This window comes from Phalaenopsis equestris, unplaced genomic scaffold, assembly GCF_001263595.1.
Source record: "Phalaenopsis equestris unplaced genomic scaffold, ASM126359v1 Scaffold000725, whole genome shotgun sequence".
NCBI lineage: Eukaryota > Viridiplantae > Streptophyta > Magnoliopsida > Asparagales > Orchidaceae > Phalaenopsis > Phalaenopsis equestris.
In genome coordinates this window covers 390,336-412,930 of record NW_018165165.1, presented here as the reverse complement: position 1 = coordinate 412,930, position 22,595 = coordinate 390,336, and the positions used below count along the sequence as shown (strand labels likewise).

The following is a 22,595-nucleotide window of genomic DNA, read 5'->3' as shown; positions in this document are numbered from 1 at the left end:
CTTCATTAATATATATATATATATATATATATACATACATCTGTGTGGGTGTCGCATACTCAGATCAGTTGGTCCTATATCTGCTTGTCAGTTGTAAGTCCTCTCTAATCGGAGGCTCGATTCCTCTGGGTGTGGACTTGACTTGTTTGGCGCACCGGAATGTCCAATGCTCCTATTATAGCCTCAAAACATTCTTTAATTTATATATATATTAAATTAAACTTCGAAAAGCATTCCCTATGCGCTCTTAGTGGGACGCACATGCTTCATTTTGCCGCCGAAATTTGAGCCATTACGAAGTTTAGAATAATGGTGCGGTTGAATGTTAGTCTGCAAGGATTATCTTACAAACCATAATTTTGAATTTTTTTTTTTTAATTAGGCAGAGCAATATTTGACAATGGCGTTTAATAAAATAACATTATCAAACTCGGAAAAAGGACTAAATATTAATCTTAAATCACAATTTAAGAAATGTTTAAAATAGTTTTTATTTTCATCACAATAATCTGTTGATATAATTTTTATTTTGATTTATGAAATTGATTAAATGCAACTCTCATTATTTTTAAAAAGTAAAAAAAAAAAACTTATGCACACTCATATTTAAATATATATTTTTTAAGTACGATTTGCTTAATGAAATGTGATTATTAGTCTTGAGAATCGTATAACTAAAGGCTTAAGTAGTGTGGCTAAATTATGGGGTCTATTTTAGGCTTTAGACTTGAGAATCGTATAACTAGAGGCTAAGATTTGGTCTTCTATTCTCGAAGAAAATAACAATTCATTGGATTTATGGTTGTGTGATATATTTCATGCAATCTAAAATTTTAATTAACTAGAGATAATAATCTCAAAGAAAGATAATTGCGCAAAAAAATGAATTATAGAGGGCATAATTGTCAAAGCTTTAAATTAAAATAAATAAAATTATGTGAATTGCATCTAGATATCTAAGATCTTGACTTTCTATTTATATGCGTATCACTCAAATATTTAACATCACAATAAAACTTTCGTCGTCACGGTATTTTTGAAAGTAAAACACATTTTTTCATGCATAAATTCATAAAATCAAGGAGTTACAAGTATAAATATTTGCACACTCAAAATTTGCTGGTGCTGATCCTCAGGAGATATAAAGATCTAAAGGAGAAGAGTACGGCGAAGGAGGGCCCACTGAATCTACTTAAAAGAAAATACTTGGATACAATCCTAAGCTTGTTTTTATTTCAAAAGAAAATATTAGTCAAATGTTTTTTTTAGATAGAGTGCTTAAGTTTAATTTTTTTAATGTACTTTCTAGGAATCTTTAGTTTGACAAATTACAATAACTTTTGAAATAGATAGAAAAGCAGAATTCTAAAGTTGAATACCAGATATTCTTATACCATAGTTCTAGGTTGATTTACTAGAATTTTTTCTAAGTTGCAATATGACATTTCTGAGGCAAAATTGTAGGAAATTTTATTTAAACCCACTGCCTCAAATCAACAACTTTGGTTTTTAAAGTTATAGTGTTAATTGAGGACAAGTAACGTTTAAGTTTGTGGGAAGTTAATGCGTCATTTAGCATACTTAATTTCCCTTATATTTAATACGTGTTTTTAATAAAATTGTGCTTTAAGGACTGATATTTTTATGTTTTTTATTGCAGGTATAACAGGTATGACACATGGAGCAAATCAGAGTTGAACCAGAGCGAATCAGTGTTGAATTAGAGCGAATTGGAGGCGAGCAAAAGGGTTGTCTAGCAGACAGACACCTAGACGCCCACTTTTGGGTGGCAAGGCGCTGCCTAGTAGCGTCTTGGCCCCATCTTTTGGGCACCTAGGCACCTGAAACAGAGAAGACAACGCCATGGCACCACAAATTGGGCGCCAAGGCGCCGCACCAAAATTTAGATGTTTCAGCATGACTTGTGGAGTTATTAGACAAACTTTGATACTTGGGGAAGAGGCTCTTAGCAGTAGAGAAGCCTTGGGAACTCCAAGGAAGCCAAGGAGTCGTAATCAGGGTTAGGGTATGTAGATTTTCATCTTTTTAGTGAGATTGATGAGGGATTTTTAGAGAAATTTGTAGATGAGTCATTGCAGCATTGTTGGGAGCACTTGGAGACTCTATTGGAGGATTGTTTTATCACTTTTCAAAGAATAAAAACTAACTATCATGTTACCATTTGTCTTGTAATTGTTGTAAACACATATTTAGTGGGTTGTCTTTATTAAATGATGATGGTTTCTATATTGTTCCTTATGCATAGTGAGTAGATTTTTTTTACCTTTCTCTTGTAATGAATAAGTAGGAATTGTAGGAAGTTTTGAATGCTTTAGAATTGAATTTTATTACTAATATAAAGATATTTCCTTCTTTGATTCATTTACTTTTTGTATTGACCATATAAATTGTTAAAATTTGTTGTTAACCCTTAAAGACTCAGAAGAGCTATGACATAAAAAACTAAAGCAATCACATTGTTGGATAGGCTATGGTGAAGTAGTCTAGAGGAAGTGCTAATAGATTGGGAGATAGGCTTTGATAAGTATAACTTGGGTTTTTCTCAGGTGACAAGCAAAAATACTTACCAGGTTAAACCAAAATTCTTTACGCACTCAGAAGAGGTTAGCAAGATATATGTTTCTATTTGTCATTAGTCATATTAGCAATTCTTGGTATTTGATCCTAAAATCCACTTATGCAATCACAAGAGAAAGGTAACCTGTATATCTTGATATTCACCAAACCAATTGATCTAGTTAGATTTAGATTTAGACTTAGTGCTGTAATTTAGAAGTAGTTGTTAGAAAAATTACTTTAATTGACACTCCAAACCAAGATCTTAAGCGTAGTAGACTAGAACTTCTCTTATTGGACTCGTTACCTCGTTCTCTGTGGGATGAACAATCTGTACTCCATAGAGTCTTATATTATTGAATTGATACATATACTTGTGTGAGAAACCTCAGTGTGTAGGAAAATCTGATTTTGAGAATTTAATTAATTTGCTAGGGAGCAGATCGAGTTTTCTGGTACTATTACCAGAAATTACATTATTGTGGTGTTAGCTGGGGTGGAATCACTCACATTTGCCCCCTCCTCTTATATAGGAAGCCACGTGAGTGGAGAGCCCTTCCACTTTTTTTGGAGAGGCAAAACTAAGATCAGTTGTCGGTGCTTTCCTTCATGACCATTTAGCTTACGTTATGACTCTGAATCACTTGGTGCAATAGAAGAAGGTTGATTGGATTCATCCCTCATAGATTGCTCAATAAATGTTAGAGAAGCTGATAGAGGGGTAACATAGCTTGCTTTTCTTCTTTTCCGACACCTGTCCCTCATGATGACTCGATTCTACCAGACTCACTGTCTTTTCAACCTCTTAGTGTTGTACAACCAATGAATCTGCAACCAATAGAAAGATTTTAGTGTGCATCATAAATTCTCACTATAAGGTTTAGCTCGCTAGTAGTGTTCATTTGGAAAATAATGGAAGTCTCAGACACTGCGTAAACCATTTCCACGCCTTCAAAATCTTCACCGCCGCAAACAAATGAGTCTTCGTTCGGCCTACACCACAGCACTTCAGAGCAGGCAAATTTAGTATGTTCAGCCACTTCAGCTTTCTTCTCTGCAGCTAGAGCAGCAACCACGACATCCTACTCAGCCTCTTTGGTGTTAGAGGCTTCCCAATCGGCCTCCTTCATTTTTCTGAAGGCATCTAAGTGCAACACCAAGTTAATAATCATCAAATTAAGTTGTCGGTGGATAGAAAGTTCACACCCTTCTACCAGCTTAACCTCCTCTAGTCCCAGATCTGATATATTTTTCGTCGATTTAGTGAGCGCACCTTCAGACAGAAAATTTTTGATATACCAGTCTCAATAAGAAGAATTGAGATAGAAGAATAACTTTTAATTCTTTACCTTGTTCTCCAACCAGTAGTTGGACCTTACCAAGGGAGACAAATTCAATGCAACCATCTAGTCTATCTTGAAATGAAATAAATATGCAAATAGCTCCATCGACTAGGGAGTGCTTTATCAAGGGAAAAATATAACAAAAGTCATTATGGTGGCTATGGAATTTGATAGAAATTGGGCTGAGTAACTCCGTAGTTATTAAGAATAGCGCACATCTCCCAATATTTAAAAATTCTTAAACTAAAGCAGAACTAATCTTTGTAAAAATGAGATCTGCTCTAATAGATTTGTTGTGAGGTCAATTTCATCGATGATATGAAGTTTCACAACAAAATAAAAAACACTGGTATCTTAAAGTTGATCGACTTTCACTTATGTCATTGTCAATTGGTCAGATTCAACGATTGACGCGATCACCTTGGGAGAGTACTTTGAATCCATCAAAGTAGAATGCAAAGTGTAGAAAGTATAAGGAACAAAGAGAAGTGAAGAGAAAAAGAAAGTAAAAACATTGCGTCAATCAAACCCCCTAATATTATATAGAGAGAAGATGAAGAAGCATAACTGTCCCACAGGGGTAAAAATGAATTTGTACAATAATTTTGAACATAGGTCGACAAAAATATCATATCAACACACAAATCGAGACAAGAAAAATAAATTTTATTTCAAGAAAAAAGATATTACAATTTATGTTGGAGGCTAGTCTAAGGGAAAATATTTTACAAGAGGATCGTCAGACACTTCAGCCAAGATATACCCTTATTGAAGCAGTCTTTTATTCAAAACGTTTTCTTCAAACTTATACTCGTCCACCAGATCTACCTCAGCTTTAGTACGAAATATGAAGCATGTATCCTGGACACCATGAAAAAGAGCAGCCATCTTCTCCTCCATCCTCTTTATTTTCTCCACACGAGCAAACAACTAGCATATCTCCTCACCTCGATGAAACCGGACAGACCGTGCGAAGGAGTTCTATATCTCGTCAAGGCCTTGCCTAGTCGAAGCCAAACAAGCTCAGCTAACCGTAAGCTCAACTAACCGAGCCAGTGAGCAGTCGAGTGATAGACTCATATTTATAAAATACCAAGAATACTCTATACTGCCCCATTAACGTGGGGGCAAAGATGTAACATCACCATAGATATTGTACTCTCAAGCTCAGCTAACCGAGCCAATGAGCAGTCAAGTGATAGACTCATATTTATAAAAATATCAAGAATACTCTGTACTGCCCCATTAACGTGGAGGCAAAGATGTAACATCACCATAGATATTGTACTCTCACTCTTTATAAATAGGAAAATCATTTAATGAACTAAGAATAGCCAAAAGTAGCAAAAGAAACGATTGTTCGTTGTTTTTCACTTTTATCTCCATCTCTTTGTCTCTATATGTCTCTCTCTTCTTCAGCTCTATTCATTTCAGTGTGTTTCGTAGACAAATCAGCATTTAAAATTAACAAACTTTGGTCATTAGATATGTAAATACATTAGAATAGTGTGGTATGTAGGTAAATTTTCCAAATAATATTTTCTTCTTTCATATCCGACCACTAAATTCAGATCAGTCTTAGGGAAAGTTGATTCCGCCAATTACGGGCGTAAAATTAAGAAAAATTGCGTAACAAATGCGCATCGCATTGTGCATGCTGCACTCCATTTCAACCCACAAACATGCCAACGTTTTCTCCGCAAATCTTGGAGGTCAGCCTCTAATGCCGTCCACGAAGCCACCAATCATCAGTGTAGATAAATATCTTCATTAACTTAAATGGTGCATCATATTCTTTTTCCATCTCATATCAATAATTTCTTAAATAATATATAGTTTACAAATTATTTCGCAACCTCTTTTCAAATGAAATCTTGGCTCCATTTAATTTACGCTCATGTCGCATGTTTTGTTATTATTTGAATGGAATAAATAATTTTAAGGTGATGGACAGTCGGTAATATGTCGTCACGTGTGTTGCACCGTGCCCCCCCTCATAAGCACAGCTCTAATAATCTCCGTGGTTCTGTTTATATAACCCCCGCAGAACAATTCCAATAATCGCTTCAATAACACTGCAATAAACCCCCAACAACATCACGTGATGAACTGCTCCAATAACCTCTAATAGCCCCCAATAATATCCTACGTGCTGACTCCATAACACCACGCGGTGAACAACTCCTATAACTCCACAATAACCCCCTAATAACGTTCTGTATGCAGACCCCAATAACCCCCCAATAACCACGAGATGTTATTAGAGTGTTATTGCGCGGTGAACAACTCCTATAACTCTACAATAACCCCCTAATAACGTTATGTATGCAGACCCCAATAATCCCCCAATAACCACGAGATGTTATTAGAGTGTTATTGAAGGATTATTGAGACGTTATTGAGACGGTTATTGGAATTGTTCTGCGGGGATTATTGATACGTAATCGCGGAGGTTATTGAAGTGGTTCACTGCACAGTTTTTATAAGGAGTATCTGGCGTAGCACACGTGACAATATATTACTAGAGCGCATGCAGAGCTATGTCTGCACTCCATACAAAAATCTTTTTTCCAAGTGATGACAGTTTGCTAATCACTAATCTCAGTGATCTTTAAGGTCACCTTCAAAAAATAATAAAAAAAATTAATGTATTTAATGCGATATCTATTATAGAAACTCTTAATTATGTAGTATCTCAATGTATATATATATATATATATCATCAAATTCATTAATTAACAACTTTTAAAATAATACTCAAAATTTTACAGCATTTTATAAGATTGTTTTATCTACTAAAAGAAGGGTCATGTGGTGCCAATATAGACAATTAATAAGAGAAATAAGCGCCTCATGAACTTGGGAGTGATCGTGGGTGATGAAAGAAATGTTTGGGAAGCGGCGGTCAATTAATTTATGAATTTATATGAAAGCATCAATTATATAACACATTAACAATATCCATTTTTTTTTTTCTTCAAGTTGTGTGCATCCACATGAACGTTAGAAGGATAATAGAAAAATGATCAGATCCCTCCGAATGTGATTAGCACCCACTCTTAAAAATATGGAGGATTGACATTCTAAGGATAAAAAAATAATTTTTATATAAAAGATATTAATTTAAGAGTAAACATTAATTTATATAATAAAAAATGAAAATTTTTCTATAATATTTGTTTGATTCAATGTTGTTAGTGAATGGCACTAAGACTTTACTACAATTTTAGATTTAATTCAAGAATCAAATTAAAAAAATCTCTTATTGATCTCAAATTGGTGAGGGACTCGGGTAATCCTTCAGAGATGGGTAGATAGAGAGAGAAAGAGAGAGAAAATATGAATTATTAGGCTGAGCTGAGCATAAAAGATTCAAATGGTTGGACCTTTAACTGCATATATTCACTACAGTACATGAAAGTAAAAAAGATAGTTCCACTACTAAGGTTTTAATGAAAAGTAGGATAAAAGAGAGGTAATGATTTTTAGGAAGTATTTATTTAATCTTCAATAAACAGGGGTTCAAGATAAAATTTTAAGCCCCACCCGCTATCTTTAAAATATAGAATGACGGTTGTCTAACTTCTTCATTACGTGGGAATAATCCTATAGATGGACAATGACGAAGTATAAGTTGAACCTTTTCATTGCACAAATATTAGAGTACGGATGGCTTTATCGCATTATTTATAAAGTCCCATTTTGAATTGAGTTTCATGAGGCTCCATGAACTCTAAAACAGGCTTATTCAAGCTTGTTTTTGAAGAGTTATTTTAGTTATTTTTTATATCTTTAAAGTTCTTTTAGCATGCCAACAACTTTTCATTTTGGTGGCTACATTTGAGAGTGTAACATGGATCTCACTTTGATCTACCAATCGAGACAACTAAGCCAATTTTGACCGCATCTATGAAAAATGAGATTGACTCAGAATGTAAGTCAACATATTTATAAGAATTTTTAGAGAATTTGTGAAACGCTTACTATTTTAATGAATTGAATGATGAACTATTTATAATTTTTATGAAAGTCAGTTTGGGATGTATAAGAAATGTTTTGTAAGTTTCTTCAAACTAATTGTAGAGATCAAACATTTTTGTGATTTAATTATACTCATATGTTGTCTTCTTGGGTCAACGCGATAGGCCCATCAAGACCTTTGCTAACTAGGATGGATAGCTATTGTTTGCCAGTAATGGCTCCATGATGTGTTATATTGGATTATTTTATTGGACAGTTCATGATCTAGATCACAATATCATAAGCATAATGATGGTAACTAATCAAAGTTTCAAAGGCACAACTTGGAATGATTACTTTAAAGATCTCTTGAACTATGTTCAATAATTTTTAGTTCAATTCTTCTATATGTGATATTTCTTTGCATACATACAACATCACGATAAATAGTCAAGCGCAATAACTTCAAGATGTTTAAATTCCATAGAATGAACTAGAAAATAATTAAAACACATATTTGAGCTAACGAAAGCCACCACACTGCCACTATCACATATAGCCAAACCAATGAACAAGCCCAGTTAGCCTTACCTTGTAACAACATTTAATTCATTTGAATTTCTTGTCCACAAACTCCGGTTGAAACGACTACTCTTATATATAAAGTTTTATCATATTTATATCTCATATCAGCTTTGACCTCCCGTTCCTAAACAAAATTTGGCACCATCTACATCTCTTTTCGCATGATTAATCCTAAAATTATTCTACATTTCCAACAAAAAAACTATGATTTTTGTCACAAAGCTACGAATATGTAGTTGAAATTCATCACTAAGTCCTCATCTTCCATTAAAAATTATAATAATAAAAGGAAGGAAGAGGAATCCCTTCACTCCCTGACTTATTAGTATATTGGCGTAAGCAAAAGAATGGGATAAGCCTGGACGCTAACAAAACGATAAGAATCTAGCCTAAAGTATTAGAAGAAAGGAACGTAGGTGTAGGTCAACAAATATTCCAAATGCCACTAATCTATTATACACCAAAAATAATTTTTATAACCTCAACTTCAATAAATATCTTGCAGACTATTTCTATTTTGTATTAGAGGATAAGTTAACGTGCCCGACTGTATTTATGCATTGCCATTCGACGTGGACTACTGAACACTAGCTTGATGGCATGTTGTTACAGTTGAGAAAATGGAAGAAATAACCAAGGGGATAATGAGTATTATACAATGGTGATTGGGCGATAAACTAAATTAAGTGATATTGTTCAAGCAATGAAGATTGAGTACTAATGGTCAGATAATTTTAGTTGGGCTACAACAATCAGGTGATGACAGCCGAATGATAATGATTAATAGTGATAGTTGTTCTTGTCTGTATTAAATATTAAGAACGCTATGATGAGTACTAGGACAAGTTGTTCGTACTAAATAGTAAGAACTTTGAGGTTTTCCTAATTCTCTCTCTCCAAATTGAGGTCATGGTCCAAGCTATCATTCACATAAGAATAAGAGTTTATTGAAATTTAGTTAGAATTATATTTAAATAAATTGAGCTCGTATCTTAAAACATTTGAAAAGTTTTCATGTCAACGATTGTTTTATTATTTTGTACTAATTTTGGAACATCAGAAGTTATTTTATTTAAAAATATATCGAGCATTTAAAAAAATTGATATTAAATTATAATTTTAAGAATTATGTGGCATGTTAACTTTTGAAAGGTCTTGAATCATTATTTTAATCCTCCATAAAGTAGACACATCAATTAAACAAAAAGTATTAGAAATTTTGTCTCTAATGTATGAGTTTGGTTGAAATTGGTTTGAGATGTCTTGGTACAACCAAAACGTGTTAAAATTTAGGTTAAAATTTTAAAAGAAAGATCCTAAAGGTCTTAAAAACATTAGAAAAAGCTTATTCATACCAAAAATGTTGCATGAACTCAGTTGGACTATGTGTTCGTTGAGTGGTAATTGCTGGTAGTGCTGCACTCCTTTGCTTTTGGTCTTAGCCACATATCTATAGAACATGTAAAAATTCATAGTTACATTTTTTTTTAACATTATAAATATTTGATTTTCTTAAAGTTAAAAATTATTTCTAATTATAATAATTATATGTAATAGGCAAAATACTAAAAAATTATTATAAGAATATTAATATTTTTTTGGAAATTTTGTTAAGCAAATTATAACTTTTCATCCATCTATGGAATTATAAAGACCCCCGATGAATGTGAGAAAAAACTCATTCCTTATAATCCTCCTTTCATAACTTTTATTTTTCTTACTTGTTAAATAGGTTAACCATTGTCTTATATAGTGATGTCTCGATGTTGTCAAACACACACTAACAACGCAAGTATACCTGCCTCTTATGTAAAATACAAATTTTTAAGTTTGTGTATCGATCCCACAAGAAATTTTGTTAATTTCCAAAGAATGGGAATGTTCTCGTTTACTAGTTCAAGTTCTATCATGTGAATTGAAGTATTAAAAAATTTAAAGTTTCTATACCAAACATTATAGAGCAAAAAAAACTAAGTATAAGATTTTTCTATTAAGTGGGAATCATATTCCTTTGATTTAGATTGTGTTAATCTTGAATATATTTTCAATGAATTTTTATAATAGTGTTATTAACCAGAGACAAATCCTTATTAACCTCTTATAAGGTCATAATAAGTATTGAAAACTCATACTATAATTACATTGGCTTAACAATGCAAAATTTCCTAGGAATCCTCTAGCTCCTTATTTAGGTTGTAATATCTTACTAGCAATATTCTTATTCCATTGAGCGATTATGTGTTTTCTTTTTCGCTCTTCTATCCTATGATTAACAGTTCTAGATCATAATGAATTTTAACATTCAAACTAGCTAGATTGAAAGCAAATGTAGAGTACAAGGATAAAACATTATTATGCAATTATTCCAAAAACAATCTTAGACAAATTTCATGAAAAACATATGATTTGTCACACTCCAAATCCAAAAAGCATAAAAGACTTGGTTCCCATACATGTTGAGATAAAATCAAATAAACTTCATTGAAAAACCAAATTAGAACTAGTATACATAAGAACAAACTGACCTGATAGTATAATTGCTTTGCTTTACTGATTTTCTCACTTTTACAATGATTTCTACATGATAAACATTTGCAATTTACAAAGAAGAAATCTCCTCACTAAACTCTCCATAACACTCTCATTATCCCCTACAATGTCTACTCAACGCTCTCATTATACTTAGTACCTCTAATTACAACTAGAAGAACCTCAATCATCAAATCCACAAGATTTAGATCGTTCTCCTAACCATATACACAAGAAACCACAATAAAACCCATATGTCAGTTTGGAAAGCCGGGTTTCCTATTCATGTGTACTAGGGGTACAAGGCTAGTGCTTGGTTTCTATGATGGGCGTGGGGTCGGTCATAATCAAAAAAGAAATGGGTTGTTGCTTGTGGTGTTATATTTTTGGCAAATTTGTAATGCTATTGTCTCCTATTTAAGTAACGAATCACTACAGTCAAGCACCAGGTTTTGAGCTCTTTGTTACATACTATCAAAGAAAGCATGGCAAGTGCCAAGCTTCCAAATTGGGTATCGGGTCGCCAGATCACACTTATGTGATTTGTACTCTAAATGCTCCCCTTGCAAACTTGCATACTGCAACTTGTAAAAATACACATAAATACCTTGGAAAAACATAAATATGATACAAATAATAGAATGAACACAAGGAATAATACCACACATTTCATGCAAAATAAATTCCCCTAAACTTAAACATTGCTTGCCTTTAAGTAATTCAACACATAAAGTTATGAAAATGAATGATAACTTAAGTTTAGGATCTCTGGGTACTTTAATAATGAAGAAAATAAATCATTCGGGATATATTCACCTCATATTTAGACTGAATTTTCAAAGGAATACTTAATCTCCTAATCTAACATATATTAATATACCTCTACATCAATGAAAGGCATGCAGGCTTCACTAATAACTCAATGATGGAGGCAAGAGAGAAGGCGAAACGACCAGGAAAATTAATAAATTTTTAGAATAAAAGGGCTGGGTAGTTCAAGAAACCTTTATATATATATATATATATATTGTCCAATTTTTAGCAGCTTTTTAATAGCTATATAAGCTATCAATCATAGGCAGGCATTTTTATAGTATTCATTAATTTTCTTTTCTCATTACTTAGATAAAACTATATACTTTTTTTCAACCACCAACTTACTAGTAATGTGAATGACTGAAATACTGAAAAAATATCAAGTAATACTATGATTAACATCTTCATGTATTGTTACATGACATGATATTTTTTATCTGTTAAAAATCAATGAAATACCGAAAAAATATTACATCAGGACTCCTAATGCATTCAGAGTCCAATTATAGGGCACCACGTGTCAAGTGGGCTCCACCATTTTTAACACCAGTCAGTACTAGTGTATTACGGTGGAACCCACTTGACACGTGTTACCCCACTATTAAACTTTGAATGCAAATAGTATCAAAAATCCTGATGTAATATTTTCTCTGAAATACCCACCCATTACCTGAACAAAAGCCGTCTAAAGCATTCCGGTTGGATAACCACCAAATATTAACTAATCCACTAAAGCAAAAGTCACGCCAAACAACAGTTTAGTTAGTTTATATTGGTAGTATTGTTAATCTGAAATCCCCTCCTAATCTTATGATTCTCCTCGCATTTTATTTTTATAATTATTTTTTAATCTTAATTAAGGATTACTCTTTAAGCTACAATCATTACCCCCACAGTCGCGGAGCCAAACCAACGTCTAAAGGGTTTGGGGACCACCGGTAGGTTGTATGCTTCCATAACCACCTCTTTATTTATTTATTTTATTTTTCTGTTAGAGAAGATTCTCCTCACCGGTAATTTCATACCCACCTGATAAATGCCATATTTTAGTCGCATAATGTTCTTGTAGTTTTGTATGTTTTTTTGTAACTATGGTTTTGCTGACTCCCGATATATGGTTGTGCTGAAAATAATAAGACATTGATTATAAATATGTAAATCCTATCCTCTTAAAATGTAAATTCAAATTTACTAAATTCATTTGTTTTGTCATCCCCGGTGTGAGCAATATATTTATCGCACACACAAATGTAAGTCCTAAATACTAGAAAACTCTTAAAATGTAAATTCAAATCTATTAAATTTGATTGCGAGACAGATTTAAATCATTTGCTTTGTCATCCTTGGTGAGCATTATCTTTATAATGTGATAAATCTAAGTTTACTGGATTTGATAAATCTTATTTAATGTAAAATCAGATTGCGTAAATGTTATGAGTCAAAATAATTTGAGAGAAAAAAGATCTTCGATTAGGGTTGTGAACGAGCAAGCTCAGGCTTGGCTTGTGTTCGGTTCGTTTGAAATTGGCTCGTGTTCGAAATTGCTCATGAGCACTGCATTCGTGTTCGGCTCGAGATTGTCTCATTAGAATATAAAATTATTATAATAATTATTTTTTAAAATTAAATTGAATTAATAATTTTTCTAAAAAATTTGTTTGTATAAAATTAATTAATTTTTATTTATAATGTATATTTTTTTATGTATATATATATATATAATTTTTTTTCATGACTTAATGAACGAGCCGAACAAGATCTGTTCACGAAAACGAGCCAATTTGACAGCCCTATCTTCAACTACATAGTATAAGTAATCAATTTAAACTCAATTTAATGCATGTGTTTTATCAAAAAAATTGGATAAACACCCCATCCAAACAAAGTCCATTTCGAGCTTAAAATTTTGTTGGTGTTAGGCATAATGAACGAGCCGAACATGATCTGTTCACGATAACGAGCCAATTTGACAGACCTATCTTCAACTACATAGTATAAATAATCAATTTAAACTCAATTTAATACATGAGTTTTATCAAAAAAAATTGGATAAACACCCCATCCAAACAAAGTCCATATTTTCCTCGTCACATTTGCATGTGAAGCGATGCTCTCCATCTGCTTATTTTAAGGCTAAAAGCGCAAAAAACAACTAACAATAACCGGTTTGTATTTTAATTTATTCGGGGAATCATACTGAAGTTAATTATTATTTGTCTGGGGGTATTTCTGCAAAAGATTCGCCGGCATTTATTCAGAAAAAAAAAAGAAAAAAAAAAGAAAAATGTGGGCACCGACGATATTTGGGCTGGGAGTGGAGCCCACCGCGCACATGGCGGCATTAAGGGGCGGATTGACGCTTGAAGGGTGCACGTTGGCGGTAGCAGCGGGTGTTTGACTGTCGACGTCTCTCTCCGGTCGCTTTCCGAAACGGTGGCACCCACGTGGTACGGTCTAGCTTCGGACTTTTGGGTTGCCACGTATGTCAGGGAGAGCAACCCAGCAACTGTTAGTGGGCCCGATAGTGGAGGCCCAGAAGAGGTAAAACTGGTGGGCCTACCAGTTGGGTGAGGCTGCTTCTGGCCCATGTGAGATATAGATTTACAAGGGTGAACAAATGGTTGAATCATTTATAAAAATACCCAAAATTAAAAAATAAATAAATATTTGCTCAATATTTTACTTAAATAAAAATTGGCTCAATGTAAAATATTTCTCAATATTTCCATTGGTCGAGAGGCTTAAGCACATGGATAAATAACTTTAATTGGTTGAGAGGCTTTTGTAATAGTCTTTCGCCAATCTTTTATATATATATATATATATATATATATTTTTTTTTTTTTTTTGACGTGATAATATACTTTAACGATAAATGTTTTATTTAAGATTAACGTTAAGCATCAGATTCATGTTTAGATGATTGAAAATTTTAATTATTTACTCATAATAAACCATTATCTTCTAAACTCACCTTGACTAAATTTTGACGAGGCTATTATAACCTATTTTTCTTTCCATTTTTTCATCACATTATAATAAATTTTAGATCTGAAAGATTGAAGTTTTTAAAGTGGAGGGTTGATAAACACGTGTAAATAAGAAAATTATAATATTTCAAAAGATTTTCTCTAGTAGACTCAATAATAAAAATAATTAAATTTTAATAATTTGCATTTAGTCTATATTCCAAAGATCTTCCTCTATCCAATCTAATTTAATAGAGATTTTATTAGTCTTGGTCCGGGCTCTAAGTAGGGCAAACCTTAATTATTAATTGCATCATTAAGAAATTCAAATCTTAAAAAGAACTTTTGATTAAAGTTGTGATACTTATTTTTATACTTTCAACAGTTTATATCAATCATTTGATATTAAAATTTCAATTAAAGTTAACTAATAAATTTGAAAATAAACTTTATAAGGAAGCCAAGAAAAAGATGAAAATGTACATTCAATTTTGAGAGATTTTACAGAGTCCAAACTATCATTTAACATATTATATGTTGCTTCAAAATTTCTTAAATTCATGTCTGATTTTTTTTAATAAATATATGTGTATTTGTCAAATTAAGGTTGTTTAGATAGATTTATTTAATAAATGGTGTATGCTTTAATTAATGGCTTTTGAAAAGTAATTATAAGAAATGACATGGTTGTTCATAGCATTGAAAGTGTGATAGAAGGAATAAAAGATTTAATAATTGTAGTGGAGGAAAGTCAAAGTTAAACAGTTATAGATATATAATAGAAAATTGCTTGAATGAAAAAGATTAAATGATGAATTTTTTAATGTAATCTAATTTCTTGTTCCCTTTACTTTTTAGTAAACTTGTTTAAATTTTGAGAGAAAAATTAGTTGGACAAATTTAAATACAAAAATCAAGCAAGGCTTATACTTAGATGAAGTTAAAATTAATTAATATCATAGGGGATTTTAACCTAATTACTAGTATTGGATGTTATGAAGAATGAGAGTCATATGTTAACACTCTTGTTTACCTCACTTTTAATCAATCATTTCCCTTGGCTTATAATCAATCTAATATGGACCTAAGGCCTTCTCTTAACGTCATATGATCAACTGAACTTGAATCAGCCAGGGCTTGATCTCCGCTGAACCCAACATTTAAGCCAACTTTAATTCAAATCCAAAACTAAAATCTAATTGAACAAAAAATGAAATTAACCAAACTAAGATGAGAATCTAATATAACTAACTTCAATTATACCCTAAAATAGAACTAAGAATTAGCTTAATTCAAATGCTCCCTGAAATTATTATAATATCTACATATCATCATAGTATTCTAAAATTTTATTTTATAGACTGCAAGATATTCATTATCACATATAAAAAACATGCAAATAAACTTAATGACAATCAAACACCATTTTTACATAAGAATTTTTCTTTAGGATTTCATGCATGAATATTGGTCCCATGTAAATTCTTTTCATCAGAGTTATTTTGTAATGGATTACGTGAGTGCATAAGGATCGTTAAAACTGTTCAAATATATCTTCTTGTAACTAAATTAAACTTCATTTGGTGTCTATCTAGACTATGATAATTTAGAAAATAATAAGGATAATAATAATAATAATAATAATAATAATAATAATAATAATAATAATAATAATACCATAATAACACCCTTAAATTGGACTTAAATCAAGATCAAACTCAAATTAAATTCAAATTAAGCTAAGAAAATAATAAATGCAATAAATTAAAACATACTAAAATTTTCATAAAAAATTCACAAAGTGTTTTCTCTCTAGGCTGGGGCCCATTTTGACTTCTAACTTCTTGCGATAGAGACCACAATGACATAATTAACTTCATCATTATGTTACCCTAACGTTTTTTATCCAAATGAGCTAATGTCAATTTTTTTAGGCTCTAACCACCTATAACCGCCTTAACTTCCTCTTTTAAATTTCTCCTTCTTTTTCTTCTTCCCTCCCTTCATTTCGCCAAAACTCTTCTTCCCCTGTCTTCTTTAAAATTTAACACTTGATCATTTAAAAATACTCTCTCATGCATACGACAACACCCCCCCCCTCCCCCCCTCCTCAATTCTCTCCTCATCACCTTACTTGGTAGGAACTCCCACCTCTCTCACTTCTTATCTTCTTTCTCCTCACTAGGCTGAAAATCATTTTCACACTTATCTCCTCTTCACGCCATTAAATCCTCTCATCTTCTTCCCCTTTGTCTCCAAGGAAATCAAGGGATTCCACTTCAATTAAGCACAGGAAATCATGGGTCTCTACTTCACTAAAGCATGCTATACTCATTTTTTTTTTCTCCATGTAAATTATTATGTGTAAAATTCTTTTACAAGAATGACCATTCTCCACTCACTCTCTCTTCTTCCCGTGGATGAAACTCAAAAACCCTAACTTACTCTCCCTCTCTTTTTTCCATGGTCAAAACCCATAAACCCTAACTCACTCGACCTCTCTTCTTCCCATGGACGAAGCTCACGAACCCTAACTCACTCTCATTCTCTTCCTTCCTTGGCATAGTACCACCTACACACACACCAACATTGTCTCCTCATCCTCTTCACCACCAAACTAAGCCCTCCACTCCTCCATTTCCTTCTCCTCCTCCTCCTCATCATCACCAAATAGAGCTTCCCACTCCCTTCCTCTCCTTCTCCTCCTCTTCTCCACCACCAAATAAAAATTTCTCTCCTTGCCCCACTCTCGTCTTTTCCCTCCCAGGCCAAAATTTTCATGCATCACTCATTGAGAAATTTCCTCAAGCAATATATAATTTCTAACCTAAATTTGCTTTAACGTGGTTTACTTCATCGAATTGAAAGGTTTCACATGTATGTTGCTTAAAATTCATGAATTTATATGTTAAGCATAAATATATAATACTTTTTTAAATTTATTTGTTAAAGCCAATGTGATGTTTATGTTCGCTCTTTGTGTGGAATTAAAACTCATACTTTGGTCCCTTGAAGCCCACAAAATACTTATGTTATGTGAACTTAAAACTCATGCTTTGGTCCCTAAGCCCATGAACATATTATGTTGGTTTCATATGAAATTGGAATCTATGTTTATGTTTTCTAAATTCATGAAATACTTAGGTTTGCTTCATCTAAAATTGTAATTCATTTTTTGGTTGCCTAAGTTCATAAATGTGCTATGTTTGGCTTATTTGAAGGTAAAACCCATGCTCATTTTACCTAAAATTCACAAATGTGTTATACTTGCCTTATGTGGAATTGAAATTCATGCTTAGGCCACTTAAAATCCATGTGATGTGTATGTTTGCCTTATGTGGAGTTGAAATTCATGTGAGTGATGTTTAAGTTCACCTGATGTGGAATTGAAATTCATGCTTAGGTCATTTAAAATCCATGTAATATGCATGTTTACCTTATGTGAACTTAAAACTTATGCTTTGGTCCCTTGACACTCATGAAATATTTATGTTAACTTTTTATATGAAATTAGAACTCCTGTTTAGGTTCCCGAAGCCCATAAAATATTTATGTTGACTTTATGTGAAATTAAAACTCATTTTTAAGTTACCTAAATTCATGAAATATGTATGTTTGCTTCATGTAAAGTTGAAAATAAAACTTATATTTAGGATTGTCTAAATTCATGTGATGAGTATGTTTGTCTTCTGTGAATTTAGAATCCAAGTTAGGTTATTTAAAATTCATGTTAAGAAATATGTTATTTTATGTTTGTTCAAAAACATATTTTAGGCACATTGTATTGTATATGTTATAGATATTTGTGAAAATGTGTGATACTTATGTAACAAAATTGGGTTTGCAAGTTCACGGCTAATACAAGATCACTTATAAAATTTACATGTTGAGTTTTAATGATTTACACATTTAATAATTTAAGCTAAAAATTACTTGGAAAAGTGAAACTTAGAATAAAATTTAATTACTTTTAAAACTAGCTTAATTAAATGTGCTCTAAAATATTAAATTTTTTTCATTAAATTAAATTAAATTAAACTTGATTTAATTTGAAACCCACTTTAATCCTTTTAAAAATAACTTTAATTAAATGTCCTTCAAAATGTTAAGATTTCATAAAATTTTATGAAATTAAATACGATTTAATTAGAAACCGACTTAAAACCTTTTAAAAGCAACTTTAATTAAAAGTACTCCAAAATGCTAACTTATTTTCATGAAAATAAATGTGCTTTATTTGGAAACCACTCAATCTCTTAAAAGCAACCCCAACTAAATGTGTTTTAATGTGCAAATTATGTTAATGTGCTCTAATCTCTAAATATTAAAGTTATTTAATGTGTAACCAACTTAAAATTTTCAAAAAAGACTTTAATTAAATGTGCTTCAAATGATTAAACTCTTTGTATGAGTTGAAACTTGAAAACTCATGATCCTATAAAAATATATGCAAATAAAAAATAATGAGAGACTATGATTGTAAGCTTAAAGATTTTTTTATAAAATTAACTTGTAAGTTTGTAAAGTTTCTTAATAATGTTTCATGAGAGACTATAAAACCCTAAACAAGCTTTCCAAGCCTTTTTTTTCAAAAAAAAAAAAACCCTTCCTAATGTTTCAAAACAAAATTTACTTTTAAGAAGAAAAAAAAACTTTTATGTTTCAAGCTTACTTTTTCAAATATTTTCTTAAAATTTAAAATCTCATTTCTAAGTAAAATTGTGGTAATAGTAATTATTCTCTTAAAATGTGAAAATTTTTATATTTAAATTTATAAGCTTGTGAGTGTAAAGTCCACACAAAAGTACATGTTTTGCAAATTTTCATCTAGAAATTTACAAGTAGTATGTTTATCAAAAAAGCATGCAAACCCTACAACAAATTTATAAATACTTGCATATTGAACTTCTAATCTATTTACATGATCTATAATTATATAGTAAAGTATTTTTGCATGATAAATGCATATTTGCATGATAATTTATTGTTTCTACATAAAGAAAGAAAAGAAAATATTTCTCATGTGTTAAACTTTTAAAAAGAAGCTTTTGTCTGTAAAACAAAATTTTTGAATATTAATCATGTGAATAAATCATAGGTATTAAACATAAAAGTATAAACAATTAGCACACATATGAAACTTTTCTTTTGATATCCTATGAATTTTAAACATATAATAGTAAATTAAATGGAAGAACATCAACTTAGATAAAAAATCAATTGCCACACATTAATATTAGATTGCATTGATTCTCATGTTGACCAAAAACTAAGATATTCAATTAAATTAAAATTAAAATATCAAAACCACTAAAATTAAGAAAAAAATCTAAAATACACCAACTTAATCAATTAAAATCACACCTAGAAAGTTCAACTATGAATCTTAATTGATTTCTAAATGAAACCCAAAATCTCACATACTTTAGAATAATCTTACTCTAGAAGCATAGGTTATCTTACTAGACTCCTTTAGTTAGTGTTAAAGACTAGGACATATAAAATTCCAAGCCTATAAGCCTCTTGGACTATGTAGGCGCCTTAGGATGAAGTAACCCACTGTTACTAATGAAGGCACCTCACGCTTCCTAATAGTTAAGAAGATTTATAATCGTCATCACTATGGTAACATTGTAGATCTCTTTGTATCTAATTTTTTAATAGTCAACATATGAACTCGCAATGATGGAATGTCATTAGTATCTGGACCGAGGACGCTATACCCAAATTTAGGTAAGTTCACCTATTTAGCTTCCTTATAGAGTCAAAATTTTCCTTAATGGCTAAACTATTCACTTCCATCTATATATTGTTTTGAAAAAATGACGGCAAAAAAGTGAAAATACTAGATTGAAAAATTGCAAACCAAAAAATAACATACAGTTTTACGTGGTTCGGCTAATTTGACTACGTTCACGGAGCTGCAGAGGATTTTAGTACTTCGAGAAATTATACCTTCGAGCACCTTGACATTTACAAGAAAAAACTTCCTTTTTCTCTCTCTTTCTTTCTCTCTCTTAGCTCTCAAGAGGACTTAGCTTAGCACTTATGACAGGCCAAAAGAGACTATTTAAGAAAACGGGAGAGAGGTAGGTGGAGAGAGGTAAATGAGAAGTGGTAGTTGAGGTAGGTAAGTCGCAGACTCCATATATTTAACAATTCTCCCACTTGGAGACTGGGACACTGACTACACCACCTACAGGTTGCATCACTGCTGGCTGCACCGACCTTTTTCTTCAAACATGATATCCTCCGCTTTCCTTCACTTTCCTCCACCTCTACAACTCATGGCTCATGTCTTCATGCTGAAAGACCAACTGAAGTCAAGCATAACTTCAGTTTTTCAAAAGTATCACCCTTAGTTGACATATCAGCGTCAACATAGCCTTGTACCTCTAAGCTATTTCCTGGGTTACTTCTGTATTTACTTACAACTTCTACTGCATGGGCAATATCCTGCCTCAGCTGAAAGCCCTTTTCAACAAGTCCAGTCTTGTACTTCTTACTGTCATCAAGCACAATTTTCACCCGGTACACCCACTTGTTCTGTAATTCATTCTTCTTCGGTGGAAGTTCTGTCAGCTCCCACTTGCTCAAATTTTCATCTTGCAAGATTTCTTCATAACTTTGTGGTTCTCTACCATCTGTCTGTAAAAAAATAGGAATAAGTGACCCGGACCCTCTCTCCTCTTTAATTTTATCATTGTCCTGCACTGTGGAATCTGATAGATCAACAAATCTTACCTTTATACAGCAACTAGAACCACCAAGAGATGCCACTAGAGAATGTCCCCACACATCTGTGAGTACAAGATCCATTTTTCCTCCCCTTGGCGCTCGCCACCTTTAAGAAACTGACCTTCTTCTGTTTCCCCACAATGTACCTCTGACTCATGTTTCTACGCCTAAGTAAACTTGTAGTCATATATAGTATGTCAATTATCCTTCCCCAAGATAGTACTAATGCTCCTTTGGTAACCTTTCAAGTGCTATCTGAGAACATTACTGAATGACCACACTCATTGAGCAGCCCAACAGAAATGAGATTTTTCTTCAACTCATGAATGTGCCTAGCCTTTTACAAAGTACATTTACCCTTGTTAGGGAGTGCAATATCAACGTCTCTCATCCCCACCATGTTCAGAGCTTTTCCATCCGTCAGATATATCTTCCCAAATTTATTTGTAACATAATTTTGTATTAACTCACGGTGAAAAAATGTATGGAAGGGAGCCCCTAAATCCAGTATCCAGTCATCAACAGTACTGTGAACTGACAATAATAGTCCATCATGTATTTCTTCAGTTACCACATTTGCCCTATCATTCTCATTCTTCTTATGATTCCTGCAGTTTCTTTTTATGTGGCCAACCTTGCCATAATTCCAGCAGGTTGCCTTCTGACCAAACTTTGATTTTGATCTTCCTCTATTTGAGTTCATGTCAAGTGATCTCTCTCTAGAATCAACATTCAGTGTCGAACTCAAACCCGAGGTCTCACCAGAATCTTTCCTGAGCACCTCCTCAACCAAAATCAAATTATGAATCATCATATTTCAGTTTAGATTTACCTGCAGAACTGCTAATTATCATCCTCGTGACTTCCCAACTATTTGACAATGAAGCCAACAATATCAGTGCACGTATCTCATCCTCAAAATCAATTTTAACAGATGATAACTAATTTATGATAGTGTTGAAATCATTCAGGTGTTGAGCAACTGACACACCTTCTGTCTTCTTCAAGTTGAATAATTTTTTCATCAAGTAAACCTTGTTATTCATCGATGGTTTTTCATACATACCTGATAAAGCCG

The 22,595-nt window shown here is 32.3% G+C and overlaps 1 protein-coding gene across 1 annotated transcript in view; it reads right to left on the bottom strand.

Annotated features, from left to right (window-relative positions):
* LOC110030474 (monocopper oxidase-like protein SKU5) overlaps nt 1-21,598 on the bottom strand; it is a 41,641-nt gene extending 20,043 nt beyond the window's left edge. The window contains exon 1 of the mRNA XM_020733199.1: nt 21,524-21,598. Within this exon, the coding sequence (XP_020588858.1) occupies nt 21,524-21,598 (75 nt within the window). The remainder of the gene's footprint in view (nt 1-21,523) is intronic.
* Between the last annotated feature and the right edge of the window lie 997 nt (nt 21,599-22,595).